The sequence below is a fragment of the Callionymus lyra genome, chromosome 4, assembly GCF_982586985.1.
Source record: "Callionymus lyra chromosome 4, fCalLyr1.hap1.1, whole genome shotgun sequence".
Lineage (NCBI taxonomy): Eukaryota > Metazoa > Chordata > Actinopteri > Syngnathiformes > Callionymidae > Callionymus > Callionymus lyra.
The window spans coordinates 9,819,309-9,843,340 of NC_141821.1; the positions used below are offsets into that span (position 1 = coordinate 9,819,309).

The 24,032-nt window shown below is 37.7% G+C and overlaps 1 protein-coding gene across 2 annotated transcripts in view; it reads left to right on the forward strand.

Annotated features, from left to right (window-relative positions):
- Positions 1 to 372: 372 nt before the first annotated feature.
- Positions 373 to 24,032, forward strand: part of dock11 (dedicator of cytokinesis 11) — a 59,457-nt gene continuing 35,797 nt past the window's right edge. The window contains exons 1-13 of one of the 2 annotated variants that reach the window (XM_087788670.1): positions 373 to 616; positions 10,220 to 10,336; positions 11,965 to 12,054; positions 12,402 to 12,484; positions 13,824 to 13,890; positions 15,590 to 15,685; positions 16,481 to 16,615; positions 17,665 to 17,848; positions 17,925 to 18,004; positions 19,964 to 20,047; positions 20,277 to 20,417; positions 21,791 to 22,048; positions 23,842 to 23,964. In XM_087788670.1, the coding sequence (XP_087644796.1) occupies positions 512 to 616; positions 10,220 to 10,336; positions 11,965 to 12,054; positions 12,402 to 12,484; positions 13,824 to 13,890; positions 15,590 to 15,685; positions 16,481 to 16,615; positions 17,665 to 17,848; positions 17,925 to 18,004; positions 19,964 to 20,047; positions 20,277 to 20,417; positions 21,791 to 22,048; positions 23,842 to 23,964 (1,563 nt within the window). In that variant the 5' untranslated portion in view covers positions 373 to 511. The remainder of the gene's footprint in view (positions 617 to 10,219; positions 10,337 to 11,964; positions 12,055 to 12,401; positions 12,485 to 13,823; positions 13,891 to 15,589; positions 15,686 to 16,480; positions 16,616 to 17,664; positions 17,849 to 17,924; positions 18,005 to 19,963; positions 20,048 to 20,276; positions 20,418 to 21,790; positions 22,049 to 23,841; positions 23,965 to 24,032) is intronic. The other variant, XM_087788671.1, reaches the window with a different exon arrangement.

Consider the following 24,032-nt stretch of genomic DNA (forward strand, 5'->3'; position numbering starts at 1 on the left):
GTGTGGCCCCTGAGGACGTATATTTGTATTTGAACTATCTCCGTAACGTTGTACATTGGCCGCTAGATGGCGACACAAGGTAACGTTTTTTTAAGCACCACCAAATTAAATCTGCGCCGGAAGTTGCCTCGAAACATCTTTATTTTTCAAAAACGGGTAGTTGACCGGTTATCAGTTCAATTTAGTTAGACGGTTCTGATTCATTTGTTCTTGGTTTCTGTGAAACGATAAGAATAATAATTCCTACGTTAAAAAAACAAAACAAAAAAACGTCCATCAATCTGTGCGGAGGGATGTATTTCTCAGAGCTTGACGTCACAGTTGAAACCGGAAGTACGTGGAGGCGAACCCTCTCGCTCTCTCTCTCTCTCTCTCTCTCTCATCATCATCAGCAGCTTCACCTCCGGAGAGAGAGACTCACGCCAGACCCGCACATCTGGAGGTCTTCACCGCCCAGGTACCGCGGCATGCCCGACATCCTCGAGGCGTTGAAGGCAAAGCGGCTTCTATCATGACGGAAGTGCGGAAGTTCACCAAGAGACTCAGCAAACCAGGGACGGCGGCTGAGGTCCGGCAGAGCGTGTCCGAGGCGGTGAAGAGCTCCGTGGACCCGGTGGTGAGTCTTGTCCACACGCTCAACTTTTGTCTATTTTATTTTTTATTTTCACACATCACACACAGGTCTGTGTGGCGTTCAAAGACTCCCGAGATAATTGAAGGATTTTTTTTACTCTTTAATTATTTGACTGTCAGCGAACACGTGACTTCCTTTGTGAACCGGCGAGTGATGATGTGTTTTTTTTCTGTTGCTATTTATACAAAATCAATGAAGCAACTTATGGAAGATGAAGATTTAGTTGTTGGTTATTGATCATGTCTGATGCATAGACCCCCCCCCCCCACCACACACACACACACACACACACACACACACACACACACACACACACACACACACACACACACACACACACACACACACACACTTTATATCATCATCAATATTTGCTGAGGAAGCATTTATGTTGCAGCACAAAATGTGTTTTTTCTTCTTCTTACTCAACTGCTCAGTGTTGTGACTTCAGGGGGTTCGGCCTCCTCAGTCTCATGATCACCATCATCATCACCATCATCATCATCATCATCATCATCATCATCATCATTATCATCATCACCATCATCATCGTCTCCGAAGCCTGTGACGACAAACCGGCTGCTGGTGTGATAATGATCCTGTGATTCACACAAGTGTGTGTGTCCGGAGCGATGTGTTTGTGTATCTCTGGTACACATGGTTACCGAGGCTCTTCTTCTTCTTCTTCCTGGTTGTGGATCCGTCTTCTCTTCCCTTCTTCACTCCTCTCGGGAATTCCCTGAGGCCCGTGATTTCACTATGACTGACTTCTTTCTTCTTCCCGTGACCTCTCGCATGGGCAACATCCGCTCTCCGCACAGGAATCTGTGGATGCATCCCATAATAGGATGTTATTTCTGTCAAATCATACAATATTTTATTGACTCGTCACTTGTCGACCAGTGGCATCGTTTTTATTGATAATATCCCTAACATGAATTAAATATTCCTTTGTAAATCTCTAAAAAACACAGTTTATATATATATATATTTCCTAACAGAGGGCCCCCTGAGTTTAACAATCTATGTCAGGGGCCAAACACAATGTATATTTACTAAACCTTCCGTAACAGAAAGAGTGTGAATCTGATCATGTTGTCTTTTTCATTTTTTGGAGGCTCAATCTCAATTATCTCGTAATTATTTTCGTGTTTTTTATTCTTTCCCAAATTATCAGCAAATACAGACTGAAACAAACTCTCTTTCAAAAGTTTGGAAAAAACAAAACCACAATGTTAGAATAAAATAGAATAATTTCATTTGAAAATCAATTAAATCCAGTTAAGGACAGTTACAATTTAACCATAAACAATAAAGAATTAATGACACAATTATTCTACTCTGTGCAAACATGTGCCAAATAAAAGGACTTGGTGGGCCCGATTTGGCCCTCAGGCCTTGAGGCTTAGAAGCTCACTCTGTTTTAACCCTTTACTTTATACACCTCTAAATTATAGTCAATAGCACAAACGGCCAAACTTTTTAACCACAAACTGGGTCATGGCCATTAATTTTTGTTATTATTATTTTATGTGGTTGGGATTTCAAAAAATATTTTTATTTATCTATTTATTTTATGGTTTAAAACCATACCGACCGCAGATAAAGAAACAATGAGATCTTGCAAAAAATCCTGGCGATGACTGAGGACGAGAGGATACAGTGACTCTTGCAGCTTTAAAAGCTGATGTTTGGACATATTTTGGTTTGAAAACAAATGAAAGCAGTTACGACTTCGTCAAGAGTCATGTGGTCTGTAAATACTACAACACCAGAGACAAGTACTGGACAATACTAAAATATTTGTAATTGTTTGTAAAGTATCGCAAATATATTGCAAAAGTATTGTATTGTTGCCACTGTGATACGTTCATGGCGCCAGATTCTTGCGACCCTTGGCCAAAGTATCTGTCGCATATTTCATATCCTAAATTATTCAAGGTTAACTGATAACACTCGGTGTCTTTACACTTCACTACAGACTTTTCTCCCTTTTTTTTCAATCTCTTCTCGCTATTAACAAGATGAAAACTTCGGTGTGTTGCTATTGCTATCAGCTAATGCTAGCAATAGCGATCGGTTTTAACCTTTATTTTGAAGTATTTTCCTCACCATCTCTGTTTTTGTATTCATACATTTCTCAGTTGCCCTGGCACTAAAGATTGATATCTGAACAGAAATTACACAATTATTTTCCCGCAGATACTTCCTTCTTCCTTCTTCTTCTGAGAAAGCAGAACCAACCTCTCAGCCTCTCTGCGGTTCAGTTGTGTCACATGACAGGAAGTAGAGCTGTAGACGCACACTTTCTTGTGAAGTTCATTTTCTGCTGCTCTTGTTTAAAAAAAAATATTCACCAGCATTAAACCACTTCCTTTAAAATCGCTATAGTAGCAAAGTTGGTGTAATACTACTTTTTAGTTGTGTGTTGAGTTTAAAAAAGAAAGATTATATTTGATTCTGAAGTAACATTAGTTTGTGACTCTTGACACGTCAAGTTTACTCGAAAAAATAAACCTGTAAACTAGTGAAGAATGAGTGAAACGCAAACTCTATATGATTTATTTTCACTGGTTTTATCCGAAGGTGGGTCCGTTGATATGATGCGGACATTAATCCGGTACAGAAAAGGTTTGGAATCGCTGCTTGAGAGAGAAACATTCCGTATATACTGCAGGCTGTGGTTAGAATCCATGGTTCACCACAAGGACTGTTGGCGTTTGAGTGCTGCACATGGATCTGGTTTCATCGGAAGTGCCTCGATATGGTCTCTAGTCTCGTGAAGGATTTGGTGATAATTGCAAAGGTTAGATTGTTAGAAAACAGGCCTTTCAGACTAGAAACTATATCAAATATCGACATCTGTGACGCCATCAACTTTGTTACTCAACCACGTTTATGAAGCCAATCCACACTGGCCGCCATCTTGTGATTAGCAAATGATTCGCTGATGGAACCAGGCCCATTTAGTGGAGGCCACGCCCCTTTAGATCGGTTTATTGATTGACTGATATTCCTTTATTCTTCCCTGGGTGGATCATTTGAATTGTCCCAGCAGAAAGTTCCCAAAAAAGATTGTACACATGTTACAAAATGGTACAAAAACCGTAAAGTATGGATGAATACAACAACAATAATAGTTGCATATTCTGAAAAACTGATGAATATTAGTGTAAAAATGGCAAAAATGATAGAGAAACTTCACCTGTTCCTAAAGTATGTGCCGATAGTGAAAGTAGTTTTCGATCCAGGCTGAAAATATTTTATTTGGCTGCGTCTGAATGAGACTGATCTGATCCAGCCTTACACCCCAGCTTGGGCTCTGAGGTCTGTGGATCAGAATCTACTGATGGTTCCTGAACACGGTTCAGGACCAGAGGAGAGAAATCCTTCCAGACTGTTGCTCTTAAGCTTTGGAAGGATCTTCCTCTCTTTGTGCTTGATGGATCTACTGACTCCTTTAAGAAACATCTTAAGACGTTTTTATTTGTTCAGGCTTTTCCTTGATTTTCTGGAACTCCTGTTGTGTTATCAGTTTTATTTTGATCTTTAAAATTTATACTTTATTGAATATTGTTTTGATTGTTTAAGCGCTTTGTGACCCTGATCTGGAAAAGCGCTATACAAATAAAAATGACTTACTTACTTACTTTCTAAAGCCAACCTCTAGTGGTCCCTGGAGGAACTGTGGCTTTTTCTACTTTGGGTTCCCTTTTTAAAACGTCAAAGGCTTACACATCAAGTTTAACTTTTGCACCGACCTAAATATTTGTGAATTTCGGGGGCCTAAACTTTTCGCTACCCGACTGTACAGATAAATTGTGTATTTCTGGATTAAGTCGGTACGTTTGCTTCAAAATGTCTTCTGGATTTCCAGCGAAAGTAAGAAAGATGATCTTTCCACCACAGTTATGTTCCGTGTGCACTGAGCAACAGATATATTTTTCTCAGCAGCCAAACTGTTGGTCTGGAAAAAACTTTGGTTCAGACACTTACAGCTCGGTTGGTTAGACTCACGACCTTGAGCATTTATTCACCGTCGGCTGTGATTTGAAGGCTTGTCGGTGGACGCCCTCCGTCTTGACTGCCCCGGTTTAAACTTTCATGGAATTAATCCTCCAATCTTTTCCGACTGGTGATCACATCTTGACCCACTTTCAGAACACAACCCTGAATTAGGCCGAGGGAGGTTTCCATCATTTTTTTAGTGCTTTCTTTGAACTACTCGCAGAGATTCTTGACACAAATAATCAGTTGAAATCTTGTATTTTCTAATGTTTATCCTTGTTCTGTATTGCTACTTTTATCCCTGTGTTTTATGTTGGTAATCTCCCTTCATTTTTGTATTTCTATCCATCTCTGTCGTCCTTATAAACACGTGTTTGTTTGTTTATATTTCTGTTAAATCGAACTTGAAAATTCAGAAAAAACGGTGCCCTTGGACAAATGAAGATCTCCTGAGTCTGAAGAGACTTTGTCGAAAGACTGAGCGTCTCTGGAAGTCCACTAAACTTGAGGTGCATAGACTTCACCTCAGGGATCTGATGACTTCTTACAATGAGATGGTAGAAACTGCTAGATCTGATTACATCAAAAAACTGGTAGCAGCAAATAGGAAAAACCTCAAAGTTTTGTTTGACACGATTAATTCTCTCGTGTCTCCTGCTCCTCAAATCATGCCTGTCTTCTGTGAAGCTGACAGCAATGCATTGTTGAGATTTTTCATTGACAAAATTAAATTGATCAAAGAGAAAATCTCTCCCCCTTTGTTTGGAACCCCTACTGTCTCTGAGCCCCTCTCCTCCTCTTGGTCCTCCTTCACTGCTGTATCTTTGGGTGATATTTCGGCACTAGTGAACAAGATGAAACCCTCCTCTTGCTCAGATGACGTCCTTCCGTGTAGGCTTTTTATCAAAGTATTTGATGTAATTGGCCCCTGGGTTACCAATATGGTGAACCTCTCCCTTTCCACAGGGGTTTTTCCCAATGCATTTAAACATGCCATTGTGGAGCCTCTGCTCAAAAAACCAGGCTTAGACCCAACTGACCTCAGTAATTTCAGGCCTATTTCTAAGCTCCCTTTCTTGTCCAAGATCTTGGAGAAGGTGGTGTCTGAGCAGCTGTCTTTGTTCCTGGATCAGAGCGACATCCATGAGAAGTTTCAATCTGGCTTCCGTAAACATCACTCTACGGAGACAGCTTTATTGAAAGTGTACAGTGACATCATGATGTCGGCTGACTCTGGTAAATTCACTGTTCTGGCTAAATGTGGACAAAACTGAAACACTGGTGATTGCTCCTGATGATAAGATTCCAGGGTTGAGTCAGTACTTGGGTGACTTAGGTCAGTCTGTCAAACTGAACCTGAGAAACCTGGGTGTTGTATTTGATAAAGACATGTCTCTTGTTCAACACTGCAGAAAACTGACCAGAAACTGTTTCCTTCAACTGAGAAAAATCTCTAAACTTAGGAAAATGTTGTCGGAACATGATCTGGAGCTTGTAATCCATGCGTTTGTTTCTTCTCGTCTGGACTATTGTAACAGTTTGTTTTCATGTCTTAACAAGAAGGATCTGTCTCGTCTGCAGTTGATTCAGAACTCTGCAGCGAGAATTCTGAGCCGCTCAAGTAGAAGAACTCACATTTCTCCGGTCCTTAAAACTCTTCACTGGCTTCCAGTTTCTTTCAGGATCAACTTTAAAATTCTGGTTCTTACTTTCAGAGCTATTCATGGTCAGGCTCCTCCTTACATCACTGATCTGATCCAGCCTTACACCCCAGCTCGGGCTCTGAGGTCTGTGGATCAAAATCTACTTATGGTTCCACGCACACGGCTCAGGACCAGAGGAGAGAAATCTTTTCAGTCTGTTGCTCCTAAGCTTTGGAACGATCTTCCTCTCTCTTTGCGCTTGATGGATCTACTGACTCCTTTAAGAAACATCTTAAGACGTTTCTATTTGTTCAGGCTTTTCCTTGAATTTCTCGAACTCCTGTGTTGTTCTCGGTATTATCTTGATCTTTAAAGTATGTACTTTTTTGAGTATTGTTTTGATTGTTTAAGCGCTTTGTGACCCTGGCCTCGAAAAGCGCTATATAAATAAATATTACTTACTTACTTACTTACTTACTCTTATGTCATACAATCCTGTTGCTGAGCTCTTGACATTCTCGTTTTTCTTGCTTTTCTCTGCACAGCAACCTTTTTTTTTTTTTTGGATTGTTGTCTCTTTGTAATTGTGTGTTTATCTCTTGTTGTTATAGTGTTTGTGTGCGCACACTCAGTCTTGTGACATATTTGTGGCTTCGTCACTTGGATCATGTGTTTTTTTTCACTCGTGGTTTTTTGTTTAATCTTGGAACTTGTTCACTTCGTGGTTCTGTTCACCGACCCACATTTTCGTTCTCCATTTTTAAACTAACTCACAGGTTTGATCAATTTCTTTTCAAGCTGGTTTACGTTTCTTGTCCGATCCAAAATACGCCATCTCAACTCTAAACGCCAACTGGCTAATAGCGTTGCTGTCTGGTCCGATTGAACAAGGGAATTGAACCGGCAGCCTCCAGAGGTAGAAAGTAGCGAAGACTGATGATGATGGAGACCAGCACGTTTTGTAAAGTGCTTCACAAATCTTCCAGGCCACATAAAAAAAAGCACTTAGTGATGACGGTGAAACTAAGAAGCATAAAATGAATGTGATTTGATTTTTTTTTTTCTAATGGAATCTTGTTTTGTTATATAAAGAACTATTTGATTTGAGTTGATCAGGTTTTCCTCTTTTAACATTGTCTTTATTGAGTATCGTGGATGGTTTTCTACCAATTTATTTTCATTATGTTCTTGCACTGCAAGTTTTAGTCAGTTATTATTAATTATCTCTGCCTAAAAGATGTTTCATTTACAAAAAGAAAACCAATTTTCTCTGATATAACATTAACGTGTGACAAACTCTAGAAACAAAACTTCTATCACAGGGTCATCATTCCATACAGATAATGCTTAAATGCAAACATGCTCACACACTGGTACAAATTAACTAAACGCTAGAAGACTCACACATACATAACACCATCATCAGCTTACAATCAAACATAAATAGACAAATGGTCCAGAGCTCTTGGTGATTCATAGTTATGGTGAGATGTATCTGAGCCTCGATCCCGACATTTCTTAACTTACGAAAACGATGTCACAACACGATTTTATAATCCATGGGTTTGTGTCTTCTCCTTTGGTCTATTGTAACAGTTTATTTTGGTGTCTAAACAGGAAGCAGCTGTCTCCCCTGTAGTTAATAAAAAACTCTGCAGCAAGAATTCTGAGCCGCTCTAGTAGAAGAACTCACATTTCCCGGATCCTTGAAACTCTTCACTGGCTTCCAGTTAATTTCAGGATCAACTTTAAAATTCTGGTTCTTACTTTGAGAGCTTTCAAGAAGCATCTTAAGACCTTTTTATTTGTGCTTTTTCTTGATTATTGGAGCTTCTTTGTTGTCTTTGTGTGTGTTTTAACCATGTATTATAGTGTCGTTTAAGTGCTCTGTGACCCTGGTCTGTGAAAGGCGGTATCCAAAAAAAACAAAACGGTCTGCGGTACAAAAAATGTTGGCGAATGCAGGGTTAGAGTAACAGTTATTTAACCCAACGACAACAACCCTGAGTTAAAACAGCACGACTAACCATCATCTCAAGTCGTGATAACCAAAGTTTAATATATATACATTAGTCTATCAGTGCTTTTTTGTCAGACAGGCGTTTTGAAGTATTTTTTAATCTACTGTTAGAGTAGAGACAAAATCGTAAATTTACAGGGCAAACTGAATGTATATTAAGGCTGCACGATATTAGAAATAAGTGCGATATTCGATATTGATGTCTTGAATTGCTATATCGATATTAATGCAATGTTTTTTTCTTTCACCTAAAATAGCCAGGGGAGGTCCGGGGTTTAGAGAAGGAAAACAACGCGATGTTTCCCTTTTGTTTATTTCTGCACTTCGGTTCCGACATGATTGTAAAAAAATATCGCTTATAACTCTCAGTTTGACGGGACTAGCATCGGTTCCCGTAAAATATTTATCTACTGTATATATATATACATCCATCTATCTTTCGGAGAGGAGCCACCAGACCTTCGCGATCTTACCAAATCAATAATAAATCCACCTCCTTGTACACGCACACATAAAGCTTTATAAATTACCTGACGCTAACATCTTAGCTCATTAGCATATTGCTAACAGGTTTACACTTGTTTGGAAGTTCTATATAAGTATAAGTATAAGAAAACATCTGAGACGAGATGAAAAGTTCTTACAATATGTTGCTTTATCAAAGGAGGTTGAAAGAGAAGAGTGACTGGATCACTAGTGTTTGAGCAGATCATAAATTAGTATTACTTCCGTGTATATACTGAGCTAAGTCAGTGCCGGAAAAACGCGTCGCCATAGCAACCGAGCCTAGCGAGCTGCGCCGCACAGTTCACAGACAGACGGAGACGTAAACGACAACGAGACATAGAAGTACAAATTGACAACTTTATAAACGTGACAGATTGGTCAAAGTGCACATTTAAGAAATGCTTGAGTTATTGAATGAAAGATTATAAATGATCGCACATGTCGCACTTGCCAATATCGCTATATCGATATTTTTTCGATATATCGTGCAGCTCTGATGTATATTAACAAAATGTAACAGGAAGATGGAGCATGATTGTGATTTTGTCTTTCTTGGAGGCTCAACATATAATAATTATCACTTCATCAAACACTGAACTTCATGTTGACTTTACTGGCTCATATTTTAGGTAGGTAGGTAGAACTTTATTGTTTTTTTTTCCATTTAGCCACAGCAATACAGCAATTATTCATAAAAATAAAATAAGAACAAGAACAGAGAGAAATAAAGAGAAAGAACAAGATGACACAATCTAAGTCTAAAGATAAAGATAAAGAACATAGATCAAAGAAAAATAACAAAGACAAAAGATACAAAGACTAACATAGAATAGAACATCAAAATACTTTTACTCCACTGCTGCCCCCAAACTCAGAATTAAACAATCTAATAACATGAGGAATGAATGAGTCCCTGAGTCTATTAGTGTTGCATCATGAGAGGAGCATTCGTGCTCCATCTGCTTCTCTGCTCACTTATGACAGTGTTGAGAGGATGATGTCATCATCCATGATGCACAGTAGTTTGTCCAGTGATCTCCTCTCAGCAACTGTCAGCAGTGAGTCGAGCTTCAACCAAAGAGCTCCTGATCAACCTGTTCAACCTGTCAACCGTCTGTTTACGTCTCTGTATGATCGACCTTATCTTAAACACTGGCATCTTCATAGGTCATGATGTCAACATGAACGTTAATATAATGTCGATAGATACTTTTCTTCCATCATCCATGTTTCTTTTCTTTTTTAGACGTAGCTTCTTTCCTTCATGTAGTTTTATCTACTAGAAGACTTCATGGTTTAATCTTGAGTTGATCAGTTTGTTTGCGTCTAAACTTGGTTCTGTTAAACTTTTGTGCACTTCTAAGCAAAGATAAATAAAGTGCTTTTGCAACTATGTTCTTCCGACAGGAGCAGCCAAAGATCATCGAGCCACTGGACTACGAGGCTTTAGTGTTCCAGAGAAAAGCTCAGATCCACAGCGACCCTCACAGAGACCTGCTGCTCTGTCCGGTCGACGATGTTTCGGTGAGACCTGTTTGCAGCTCTTCCATCTGTATAATGTGTGATGCATTATTAATACTCAAGCACTTGTTGAGGGTTCGAACTGCACTTCCTGATTTGGTCCGACATAGAACTATTAAAAAACACACTTTATTTTATTTATATTTTATTTTAAAGTAAATAATTTGAGAACTTTTGAGAAAAACATATTATTTTTTTTCTTTTATGTTTTATTCAAAAGTAAATAATTGAAGAACTAATAAAAAACACACTTTATTTTATTTATATTTTATTTTAAACTAAATCATTTGAGAACTTTTTGAGAAAATAACTTATTTTATTTGATCTATGTTTTATTTAAAAGTAATTTTTTGAAAAACTGTTGGAAAAACCAACATGTCATTTTATTTTATTTACATTGATATTTTTTTTAAAGAAAATTATTGAAGAACTAAAAAAAAATCACTTTATTTGATTAAGAAGAACTATTAAAAAATATATATTTTATTTACTTTTTATTGTAATGTAAATAATTGACATCTTGTTTAAAGTCCATTTGTTGATTTTAAATCAAAACAACTTTTTTTTTTTAAGTTTCTTCTCTTGAGAGTCAAACACAAGTGTTTGTCTTTAGTGACGGTCCCTTGAGAAACTTATTATAAATCTGACTCTGAAGCTTCTTCTCTAGTCATCAGTTACTCTCAGTCATGTGCTGTTTCCGCTACGTTGCAGGAAACATAGTCAGTGAACTTTCCTCCACTGCTCTGCACAGAACACGAGATTTTCTTCACGTAGGAAAGAAACTCCAAGATCAGTAAATAATAAAATAATTCAGACAATTTGTCTGAATGTTATCATATATATAAACTTGATTATATTGTTAGGATGGTTCATATTAAAAAACAAACAAACATGCAGTTAGAAAAGTTCACACAAATTCACAGTGAAACTACACAATATCCACCAAAAAAAATCCACCATCTGCAGCCAATTCTTTAAAAGAATTGACCTCTGGTGGCCCGCGAGCCAGTTGAGTTGAACCCCTTGTGTTGTCTCAGGGTCAAGGTGACCCGAAAGGCCTGAAAATAAATGTGTTTGTGGTATCCTTTGTGTTGTCTCTTGGTCAAGGTGAACAATCTCCTCCACTGCAAATGTATTTATGGAAGCCAGCGAGGTCGTTCACCTTGACCCAGAGACAACACAGGGGATACCACAAACACATTTGTTTTCATGTCTTTCGGTCACCTTGACCTTTACACACAAGGGTCAACACCCCTGATATAGATGAACACTGGGGTCGCTTTGTTAGAATAGTAGTTGAAAATAACACAAATATTTCTCTTAAGTATATGTTTGATATTCCTGGATATCACTCCACAGTGTAACATTCACAAATGTATATACATATATAAGATTTTGGAATTTATTTGTATTGTATTTGTATTACACAACTATTTGTGTAATTCACTGTGTTTTAGTTTTCTTTAGTTATTTCAATCTCAAAAGATCTGATGAATATTTTTGTTTTATTAATATATCCAGTATATAATGCAAGACAAGTTTTCTGTAGAGATAAAATACTGTTTTGGAAAAATAACAAACAAGTTACACGGAAGACTGTGGGTTTGTTAACATGTTTCTGTTGGACGCAGGAGTCCCAGATCGCCCGGCAGAGGAAGACACTCGTGCCATCAGTGCCACAGAATGCTGAGCACGAGGCCAAAAGTCTCTTCGCCAAAGAGGTATCGTGTTCGTGCTCAAGCTTGTTTCCTAATCCTAGTAGCTATTTTACTGGGACATTAACGCGAGTGAGAAGTTGAGTTAACTTGTGTTTTATGTCAGAGGCAAGTAGATATTTGGATCGTTTTGTCAACCCAGAGTTGACGTGACAAACGCCTACACGCTTGAAAACTGACTGACTTTGCAAGAGTTTGCTTCTCTGAGGAAACCTCAAAGAAAACCTCAATGTCACTGCAGTTCACATTCAAAAGAGTATCTGACTTCTTTAATAATCCTTTTGATATATATATAATGCTTCTTAAATGTGGATTCATTTAATTTTGTTTCTAAATGATTGTCTCTGCTTCAGTGCATTAAGATGTACAACAGTGACTGGCGGGTGATCAACTACAAATACGAGGCGTACTCCGGAGACTTCCGTATGCTGCCCAGGTGAGAGGCTTCGTGTGGCGTTTAAGATGTTTGTGGCATTTAAGATAATGTTTGTTTATTAGATCACGTTATTTTACTGTAGCGAGGGGCTGTCCAACCAAAAGAAAGTAGCGAAGATAAATATCACAAATATGATTAAAAAACTTGTTTTGTTTTTTGTAATTGACTTGTTTTTTTTAATACTTTTTATTGAAAATAAATTCTCTTAAATGATTGAAAAATGTATTTTATTTAAAAGTAAATAATTGAAGAACTATTAAAAAACACACTTTATTTTATTTATATTTTATTTTAAAGTAAATAATTAAAGAACTGTTTAGTCAAACATTATTATTAACATTAGTCAACACATTATTTTATTTTGTCTACTTTTTATTCAAAAGTAAATAATTGAAGAACTATTAAAAACACACTTTATTTTATTTATATTTTATTTTAAAGTAAGAAATTTAAGGACTATTAAGAAAAAAAATATTATTTTATTTCATTTATGTTTTATTCAAAAGTAAATAATTGAAGAACTATTAAAAAACACACTTTATTTTATTTATATTTTATTTTAAAGTAAATAATTAAATATCTATTTAGTCAAACACATTATTTTATTTTGTCTACTTTTTATTTAAAATTGAAGAACTATTAAAAACACACTTTATTTTATTTATATTTTATTTTTAAGTAAGAAATTTAAGGACTATTGAGAAAAACATATTATTTTATTTCATTTATGTTTTATTCAAAAGTAAATAATTGAAGAACTATTAAAAAAACAAAGTTTATTTTATTTATATTTTATTTTAAACTAAATCATTTAAGAACTATTGAGAAAAACATCTTATTTTATTTGATCTATGTTTTATTTAAAAGTATATTATTGAAGAACTGTTGAAAAAAACATATCATTTTATTTTATGTACATTGATATTTTATTTAAAAGTAAATTATGTTGAAACTTTCACTTTATTTGATTTATCTTTTATTCTAAAGTAAAAGTAAAGTGAAGAACTATTAAAAAAACAATATTTGATTTACTTTTTATTTTAATGTAAACAATTGAAGAATTTATAAAAAACAAAAACATTATTTTATTTATGTTTTATTTAAAACTAAATAAATGAATGGTTGAAAAAATATATATAATTGTATGTTATGTATATTTATATTAAATTTAAAATTAAATATCTAAAGAATCATTGAAAAAACACATTTTATTTAGATTTTGTTTTAAAATAAACATGATGAAAACCGTAGTAACCGGGATGTAACGCTGCCCTGCAGGGGGCGCCACCTCAGGAATACATGTGTACTTCAAGTTGTACTTCTCTTCGTTGTTTCCAAGCAAGGGCCTGAAGACGGACAAGCTTCCGACGCAGGTGTTTGAGATCGATGAAGACGCCAGAGACGAGGTGAGGGATCCGTGGAATCCTGACATATTGAGAAGGAAACAAACTCTTGTTCAAACGTCTGACTGCTCATGTCCTGAGGGCTCAGTGATGGAGGAGAAACCAGAAGAACCTCCTGGTTCTAAAAATATCTCCCATCGATCCAGCTCCTCTTACCCTGCAGCAGGATGCTGGTCAATGTGGAGACGCTGACTTTAATTGAAGGAAAACAAATGATGATGTGCTTCAGCTTCTGGATCATCGTTTCCTGCTGAGACTGAAGCTCTTCAGGGCAAAATATTCAATCCAACACCCGACAAATCAAAACATGATTTCATCCTCTGTGTGTGTCTCTGTGTGTGTCTGTGTGTGTCTGTGTGTGTGTCTGTGTGTGTGTGTGTGTGTGTCTGTGTGTGTGTGCGTGTCTGTGCGTGCGTGTGTGTGTCTGTGTGTGTGTGCCCCTCTGTGTGTGTGCCTGTGTGTGCCTGTCCTGTGTGTGCGTGTGTGTGGATGTGTGTGTGTGTGCATGTGTGTGAACATGTCTGTGTGTGTGTGCGCCTCTGTCAGTGCGAGTCTGTTTTTGTGTGCATCTTTGTGTTTGCATCTGTGTGTGCCCGTCTATGTGTGTCTGCGTCTGTGTATGTGTGTGTGCCCCTCTGTGTGTGTGCCTGTGTGTGCCTGTCCTAGTGTGTGTGCGTGCGTCTATGTGTGTGTCTGTGTGCGCAATTGTGTGTTTGTGTCTGTGTTTGCGTGCACCTCTGTTTGTGTGTGCGTCTGTGTGTGTGTGTGTGTCTAGGTGTGTCGGTCAGTGTGCGCCTCTGGCAGTGTGTGTCTGTTTTTGTTTGCGTCTGTGTGTGCGTGCTCCTGTGTGTGTGTGAGCACGTCTGTGTGTGTGCGCATCTGTGTATGTATCTGTGCGCCCATCTGTGTGTGTGTGTGAGCACGTCTGTGTGTGTGCGCATCTGTGTATGTATCTGTGCGCCCATCTGTGTGTGTGTGTGAGCACGTCTGTGTGTGTGCGCATCTGTGTATGTATCTGTGCGCCCATCTGTGTGTGTGTGTGAGCACGTCTGTGTGTGTGCGCATCTGTGTATGTATCTGTGCGCCCATCTGTGTGTGTGTGTGTGAGCACGTCTGTGTATGTGCGTCTGTATGTGTTTGTGTCTGTGTTTGCGTGCACCTCTGTGTGTGTGTTAGTGTGTGTGTGTGTGTGTGGGGGGGGGGGTGTGTGCGTATAGGTGTGTCGGTGTGTGTGCGCGCCTCTGGCAGTGTGCGTCTCTGTGTGTGTTCATCTGTTTGTGTGTGCGTCTGTGTGTGCGTGCGCCTGTGTGTGTGCCTGTGTGTATGTGAGCACGTCTTTGTGTGTCTGTCTGTGTGTGTGCATCTGTTCATGTGTGTGTCTGTGTGTGCGTGCCCCTCTGTCACTGTGTGTCTATTGTGTTTGCGTCTGTGTGTGCGTATTTGATGTTTTCGCCTGTGTGTGTGTGTGTGTGTGTGTGTGTGTGCGCGTGCCTTTAGTTTACACACATGTGCAGCGATAAAGAGTTACACACCATCTAACTATTGAAGAAGATCATCACCTGCAACTGTTGACATCATAAGGTGTTGCTCTCTTGTCTTCGAGGAGTGACGTTAAAAAAACACACAACATTCAACACCTGCTCTAATAACAGTAATACAGCTGTAGTTACCAGTGTGTGACCGAAGACTTGTGTCGCACCAGGACTCGGCGTCGCTGTGCTCTCAGAGGGGCGGAGTCATGAAGCAGGGCTGGCTGCAGAAGGCCAACATCAACAGCAGCCTGTCCGTCTCCATGAGGGTGAGTCCATGATGTCGATCATGTAGTGTGGATGGAGTGTGTACTTGTGTCAACTTTATCACATTTTACAAGGCTATTTATATTCATACACGATTATAAATAAACAGCAGTTATTTTTCGCACAGAAACAAACAGACTTTCTGTCGGATTAGACAGAAATTATGATTTATGAGTATTTTGTAACTTTACATTGTCGGTTCACTGTTGTCTGCACTTGTTTGAAATGAAAAAATAATTACATTTATTTCACACTTTGAGTTGTGTATTGTTTGTAAGTGTCCTTTAAAGGGTGTCGTTTAAGTTTTCTGACAGTTGTTAATCTTGTTGATTGTGTTTATTTCATATTTAATATCATCAATAGTAAAATAAAAAGGTGACTTCTGTGTGTGTTTTAATTTCCTCAGATAAATAAAGTCAGTATCATCTGTATTGATGGAAGAAACATATGATCCATGCACCCCAAGTTATTTAGTTTTATTTGTTTTTGTTTACTTTATTTATTGTTCTTACCTTTTGTCTGAGTTGATTAGTCACAGCGTCCAAACTTAAACTGGCTCGTACACTTTAATCTACCTTTAAATCCTTCTCTTACAAAGAAGTTACTTCCCCTCGTAATTATTTACTTGTTTAAAGTAACTGAGTTACTTTTCAAAAATGTTCGTTTTAGGATATGGATCTAGTACAATTTAATTTTTTCAAATGTTTCTGTAGAGAAATGTATGCAGTGAATATATGTTGTGTTTATAACAATAATATATATATATATATATATTTAACGTAATAATTCCTCTCCAGGTGTTCAAGAGGAGGTACTTCTACCTGTCGCAGCTCCCCGACGGCTCCTACATCCTCAACTCCTACAAGGACGAGAAGAACTGCAAGGACACCAAAGGCTCCATTTACTTGGACTCGTGTATCGACGTCATTCAGGTACGTTTTGAAAGTGTTGATTTATTTAGTTTCTTAGGTTTAATGGACATTACGTTTGTAATATTGAAGTTAACATTGAGTGTATTTTATGAATTAATGAACAAATACATTTATTTTCAAGCATGTAACAAATATCTTAAAGGGCACCTAATTTGAAAACTCTCCTGACTTATTCACATGTTGTAAATGTTGAAGTCTTCCTCTTCAAAATGCAGTAGTTCTTTCATCATGACGTTGCTCTGTTTTGAAGTTATTACTTAATAAAGTTCTCTCCCGTCTGAAATCTCGCCAAACAAGATCACGTTTTAAATTAAACATTCTGACATCACTCTGGTGCAGGTGTCTCCCCTAGAAGCCCTAAATCAGTTAAGAACCTACATGTTGATCGTGAAACAAAATAAATATTTATTTAAACTAGTGAGAGTTACTTCTGCCTTTAGGTGTTTTTGCAATGTGTACATTAAGCAGCAAACCTTATTTGTATTATTAGTTTGTAATGTACAAAACGGGAGTTTCAGTAGTGAGTTTGTAATTTACGCGAGTCCTTGAATGCAACTCGTGTTTTGTGACCAATCAGAGCAGAGTGGGCGTGGTTGCTTGGACGAGACTACTTCTCAGACAAAACGGCGCACTTTAAGTGGGCGGGGCTTAAGCATATTTTCTAATGTAAATATCTTTATTAAATGAGAGTTTTGTGTAAAAGGAACGTACTGATGAGTATAATAGAGTATAATAGAGGTCGTAGAACAATTTAAGTGACACTTAAATCAGCACATTAGGTGCCCTTTAATGTGTAAATACAACTATTTCTACATCCAAAACAAAGAAATCAGTATCAAAAACAAAAAAAAACACAAAAAGTAGTTTTATAAGTGAAAAATGTATTCATATACCTGTTCTGTACCACATTTTGTACCATTTTGTATATGGTACTGGTCTGTTAGTGTACATTTATAACTCTAAATATATTTTAAACATTTAAAAAACTTGATGTTGTCGACTCTCATCCTGTCTCATCATGAAGTGAAGTAAAGTTTTGTCTCCGACAGAGTCCAAAGATGCGACGTAACGGCTTCGAGTTGAAGATGCAGGACCGCTACAGTCACTTCCTGGCTGCGGACACGGAGGCGGAGATGGAGGACTGGGTCTCCACACTCAAGCAGGCTCTGCAGAGCACAGGGGAGGCTTGTCAGGAGCGCAGGAATGGAACCGAGTCACTCGACTGTGTCCTTGGTGCGACCCTTTAATTATGACGCTTGTGTGAAAAGTAATAATATTTATGAAACTACCTCTTATATCATCCAACCAGACGACGACACCACCAGCCAGGGTAAAGGGGACGGCTTAGTGGAGAATATTGGGAGGAGCTTACATCCAGAACTGATGAAGGTACATTTCATTGATTTCATCTGGTGATACTTTTACAAATATACTTATTTAAAGGCAACTTATGTGAAACTTTAACTCTCCTGACCAGGGCCGGGTCTAGACAGGCATGTATGAGGGGGCAGCCACAAATCTTGAGGGGGCATTGTGCTGTTACTTACTTACTTACATGTAAGTTTGAGGGGGCACTACATTTATTTGAGGGGGCCAGGCCCCCTCTTGCCCCTGCCTAGACCCGGCCCTGCTCCTGACTCACATCTTGTAAAATTTGAAGTCTTCCTCTCCAAGATGCAGTAAGTCCCTCATCATGACCATGTTTTATTTCTTTATAAAGTTGCTCTTAAATCTGGGCGAACGAGAGGTTACGAGAGTCCATTATGACGTAATAATGCCTTCATTCCTGCTCCAGCCAGCTGTAATCATGCCCGCTTTGTTTATACAACGAGTCCCTTCGGGGGGGAGACTATTAGGATCAATAACGCGCGGTGACAAACCTCCACGTTTGACCAATCACAGCAGAGTGGGTGTGGTTATGTTTAAACAAGATTTCATCTCCAGAAAAACAAAGTGTTTTCAGTGGGCGGGGCTTAAGATCATTTTGTTAATATTTAAATGAAAAGAGTTTTTACAAACAGACACTGATAATACAATAGAGTCACACATCATAAAAAAAACACTCTTAAATCAACACATTAGTTCAACCTTAAGTGTTTTAAAATGGCAGAAACACCAACACCTGATGTACAAAACACCTAAAGTAGGATTATAAAAACACATATTCCCGTCGTTGTAGTAGTAGAAGCAGCTTGAGGGAGCTGGGTTAGGTGTAATGTGTCTTTATGTTGCTCTATGTTCACATCAGAACATGCTCTCCTCATATACACTCATGAGCCTGCAACAATCTTTCTTGAGATACCATCTCTCAACCAGATGTTTAAGGTCAATATTTACCTTCACTTTACCTGCCGTCAAGTATGTTTTCGCGTGTCAGAGTCGTGGTTTCTGTCGAGCTTTATTGTGTCTATAAAAGCGGCGCTGCTGAGAGACAACAAAGGCCTCTGTGCTGCTCTGTACCTGGAGGCTGCTTCTGCTCAGCAGGCCCAGATCATCCAGTCCTGCTGCAGGCTGGACACGCGTTCAGGAGAGATCCTGCTTCTTTGTCTCGCTCCACGCTGGTTTTATACGCTTGGGAATCAATTAAAGGCCCCGTGTTTCAATATATTGACGCGGCTCATCAGCCTCGGTTCACCCTGTGTGTCCGTGTTAGTGAAGAGGCAAATAAGGGGAGCATTGACGTTGTGATATTGAAGTGAGCCGGGGTCTGTAACCCGTGATATAAGAGCCACATGTGGCTCCTTCACTGCTTCGGTGCGGCTCCTGCAGTTTAGAGGGAAAACAAAAAAAATTGATGCATTTATACACACTTAGTTAGTCGCTACAACACTGTTTTTAGAGTCTACGTCTATGTCAATTGGCCGTATTAATGTCAACATCTGTAATTTGGTTGGCTGGGCGGCAAAGCATTATGGGTGCTGTTCACGTTCAGAGTTACTGAGAGGATGGTTGAGGTTGTTTTGTGATCATTAATGATGATAAATACGTGTTTTAAAATGTATAAATAAATGATACATTGTTATTACTTGCGGATTTAATATAATTAGAGAGAATAAAGAGTTAAACTTTCTAAATAAGGTACAGTAGACAATATTTATTTTTTTATTTTAAATGTAGTTTTTTTTTTACTATTTTAAAAGTGATTGTTCACCCTAAATCTAAATTTCCCTTATTTTCTTCTCACCCTCATGTTGATTTTATAAATATACTGTATATATACTGTATTTAATATATTAATATATGCTTGTACGACATGAAGGATTGTCATGAAAGTTGTGATTATATTATGCCTGCGTTTGATGATTCGTTCTGATCTAAGTCTGTTTTGTTTTATTCCTGTGCGTCTAGTTTGCAAGAGAGACGGATCAAGTCAACAAGATGAACAGAAATGAAGGGCGACAGAAACTTTTCTCTCTCGATCCAGAAACTCAAGTAAACACAAATGTTTAATATTTAAATATGATTGTTTTGTTGATACTTTCTTTTAGGTTTCTTATAATTTATGCACTTTTGTCACTGATAGGTTGCCTTTATTATCAGTCTACTGTCTAAACTGTAGTTTAAATAGTCAGAAATGATGGAGGAGCATGTCATCGATGTCGTCCAGTGGTGTAAAAAATGTCTCTCCAATAACTCTTCCTTCCGCTTCCTCGACGTCCAGAGGTTGGACTTCTCTGGCATCGAACCAGACGTGAAGCCGTTCGAGGAGCGTTTCGGTCGCCGTGTTGCGGTCAGTTGCCATGATCTGACCTTCAGTCTGCAGGCTTGTGTGAACGAGAGGAACGACGGCGTCCTGACCAATGTGCGTAAACAAACTTTGGTTTTTGACTTTTATTTCGCCTGAAAAATGACAAGTGTATTGTTACCTTTTGACATGTTTCTACAGAATCACCCTTTCTTTCTTTAAAAACATGTCATCTTAATATATGTATAAATAAAAGACACTTGTAAAAAAACAGTTAAATACAAAACAAATATGGAACAAATGTACTGATTGTGTTACACTTTAGAAAGGATTTGATCTGAGGACAGAAGTTTTCTTTTATTATTGCTGTAGAAATTTCTGTTTTTCTAGGTATCTGAAATATGTGCATCCTACTAGTTATGTGAGTTTGTCTCTTATGTTACATAGTGAAGTTTTCTGTATTTGAATAGGAAAAAAATGAAAAGAAAGAATTAAAACAAAAGTTTGAAATTAAAGAAAATGTAAATAAAGTTTATTCAATTTAAATAACGTATGTAATATTTTGTCCAGATAAAATGGATTTAAACTTAAAATATATATATATTTATATATATATGATGAATACAGTAATCAAATTATGCATTAATAAAACAATATACATTAACAAATGAAAAAACACATTTATGGAAACATATTTCATTCACTTGAATATATTATTTAGTTTGTTTATTGGTCTGTTTTGTGTTAATAATTTCTGATCTGCTGAGTCATACATATTTTTTGTTTCCTTTTTTGGGGGTAATTTATTCTGTTTTCCATGATCACCTTTTTTCCGTTTTCACATTATTTATTTTTCTGTGCAAATAATTTATTTTTTTTTCTTCACACAGTTTTATGGGTTGCTATTTTTCCTGGATTACCTAGATACTATGAAGATCCACCAAAAACCGAAACAATTATTATCAGGAAAAAAAGAAAAAATAATTTGCACAAAAATGGAACAAACATAAAAACAAGTCAAGAGTTTCCTTTTCTTCAAGTGAATGCAATATGTTTAATTTGAATCACAGTTATTAAGTTATTAAGGTTAAAGTAAAACTTGAATATTATTTCCACAATAAAATGCAAAAACCTATTTTGTCTGGCATGAATATTTAGAGGGTTGAGAGGAGAGAGACTTTCATAAACTGAATCCTTTTAGTTCAGCACACAAGACTGCACCGATGGAAACCTTTTTTCACTCAGGCCCGAAGAATCCTTTATTTTCTCAGCTTCAGCTGTTCTGACCCAGATTATATCAGCTTCTATAATTCATGCTGACCCGGGAACAAGCAGGGACAGTATAAAATGGACCACGTCCTCTCTGATGAATGGAAATAATACCTGTTAATTCTCCGGGTCGTCCAGTTAAATCCAAAGATACCGTGGATGAGTAGGTCTGGACGAGCGAGAAGACGAGCGTTATCTCAAAGTGTGATTCTGGCGTGCAGGTGGAGCCCTTCTTCGTCAGCCTCGCTCTCTTCGACGTCTCCAAGAACTGCAAGATCTCGGCTGATTTCCACGTGGACCTGAACCCGCCCTGCGTCAGAGAGATGCTGACGGACGCTTGTGGAAATCTCTCGCCTTCCTCTGACTCGGAGGCGGGCGGAGGAGCGAGGGAGGTGGTCACCAATGGAGACTCCGGGCGAGGAAGCAGTCTTCCCATGTTGCAAAGAGTGTCGGAGGCTCTGCTGCGTTTTCCTACTCAGGTTTGAACCCGGATTAGTAGTTACTTTTTTTTATTCACTCCTCAAAGCAGCTGCATCTAAAATGTGAATTTGAATTATTAAACCAGATAGTTTCTATTTTTAAATGTTTTATTGGTTTTTATTTAATAATTTAATTGAATAGTTTGTATATTCAGTTTGATTTTTAAACAATTTAATTTAATTTAAAAAAATCATATTGAATTAAAAATGTCGACAATTGTTTTTCAAATTTGTATTATTTATTTTATTTTTATAATTATTTAATCTTTTGTTATCTCAGGGTCAAGGTGACCCCAAAGGCCCCACAATAAATGTGTTTCATTTGATTACCGGCTTTCGGGTCACCTTGACCCTAAGATGACTTAAGGGTTAATGATGAGAAGTTCAACCTTTCATTATACAAATTATTCATGTATATTTGATTCAATATATAAACAAGAAAAATGAATTGTTTAAAAAATAATGTTATAAGCAACGTTTAGATAAAAAAAAAATCAAAGCTGAAACCATTCAATTTTCTTATATCACTGATATACTTCTGTACATTAGCTTCCACGTTGACATTACAAACATACTTTTTGTAAAATCAAACACAACTTTAAAAATAATGACAATTTCTTTTAGAAGTGTAAGTTCTGCTGAGTTTGATCCTCCCTCGCTCCACTTCTTCTGACTTAATGGATCAGTGGAGCTCTCGTATCAATTTGATCAACCGTCTGGTTTGTCAAAGCACCTGAAGACAACATGTACAAATATATTTTACTTACATTTGTTTTTACAATCTTTCACTTAAAGTACTGAGATTTTAGAAGATTCTGCTGAGACAAGTTCTGACACGAGTAGTTATTCAAGACGTCACATATTCTGTAAGTGTAAACCGGTCCCCCCCCTGTGAGGAAGATTCTGAAGCGTTTCTGCTTTAGGATCCAAGAGACATTTTCGAAAGCCATCATTAACGTAGTGTTCCAAATGTAATTTCGGAACGCGAGGTTATTTTCCGTTGACCTCAGTGGAAGCCCGGCAGCAGACTTCCTCTGTTATTATTGTGATTACAGCCTGGTGTGCCACACTTTAGTTTCTGGGTGTGTTCCAGGTCTGAGGGATCTATGTAGAAGCTGACATGCAGTTGTTGCTGTCGCTGCTGTGACCTCATCATTTGCTAGTGTTGAGAGAATACTTATCAAACAACATGAAGGGATTCATTTAGAAGGAAACTAATGTGAAACTAAAACTCTCCTGACTCACCTGTTTTAAATGTTGAAGTCTTCCTCTTTAAGACGCAGTAAGTTCTTCATCATGACCATGTTTAGAACTTATTACTTTATAAAGTTGCTCTGAAATCTGGACGAAGGAGAGGTTACGAGAGCGGAGTCCAATATGACGTAATAATGTCTTTACTCCTCCTCCAGTCAGCTGTTATCATGCCCTGCTTTGTTTATACAACAAGTCCATTTAAGGTGGAGACATACGATTAATTATATTTACATTTTTTTTAATTTATTTTATTTTGACAGATAAACTATAGGGAGTTTAATCAGTTGGAAATGTTCATATCAAATACTAGCTTAGTAAGTAAGTAAGTGAGTAATTTTTATTTATAGAGAACTTTTCCAGACCAGGGTCACAAAGCGCTTAAACAATCAAAACAATATTCAATAAAGTATATACTTTAAAGATCAAGATCAAACTGATAACACAACAGGAGTTCCAGAAAATCAAGGAAAAGCCTGAACAAATAAAAACTATGGAAGAAAAGTTTTGAAGCTGCTAAGATCTCTCTTCATGTGTTCCAGGGTATTTTCTCAGTGACCAACCCTCACGCCGACATCTTCCTGGTGGCCCGCGTGGAGAAGGTCCTCCAGAACGGCATCACTCACTGCGCTGATCCGTACATGAAGACCTCAGACGCCAACAAGGTTCCGTCGCAGGCTCACCCCGTCGCAGCCTCTGCATCACTAACACTAACTCCTCTGGTGTCTCCTCA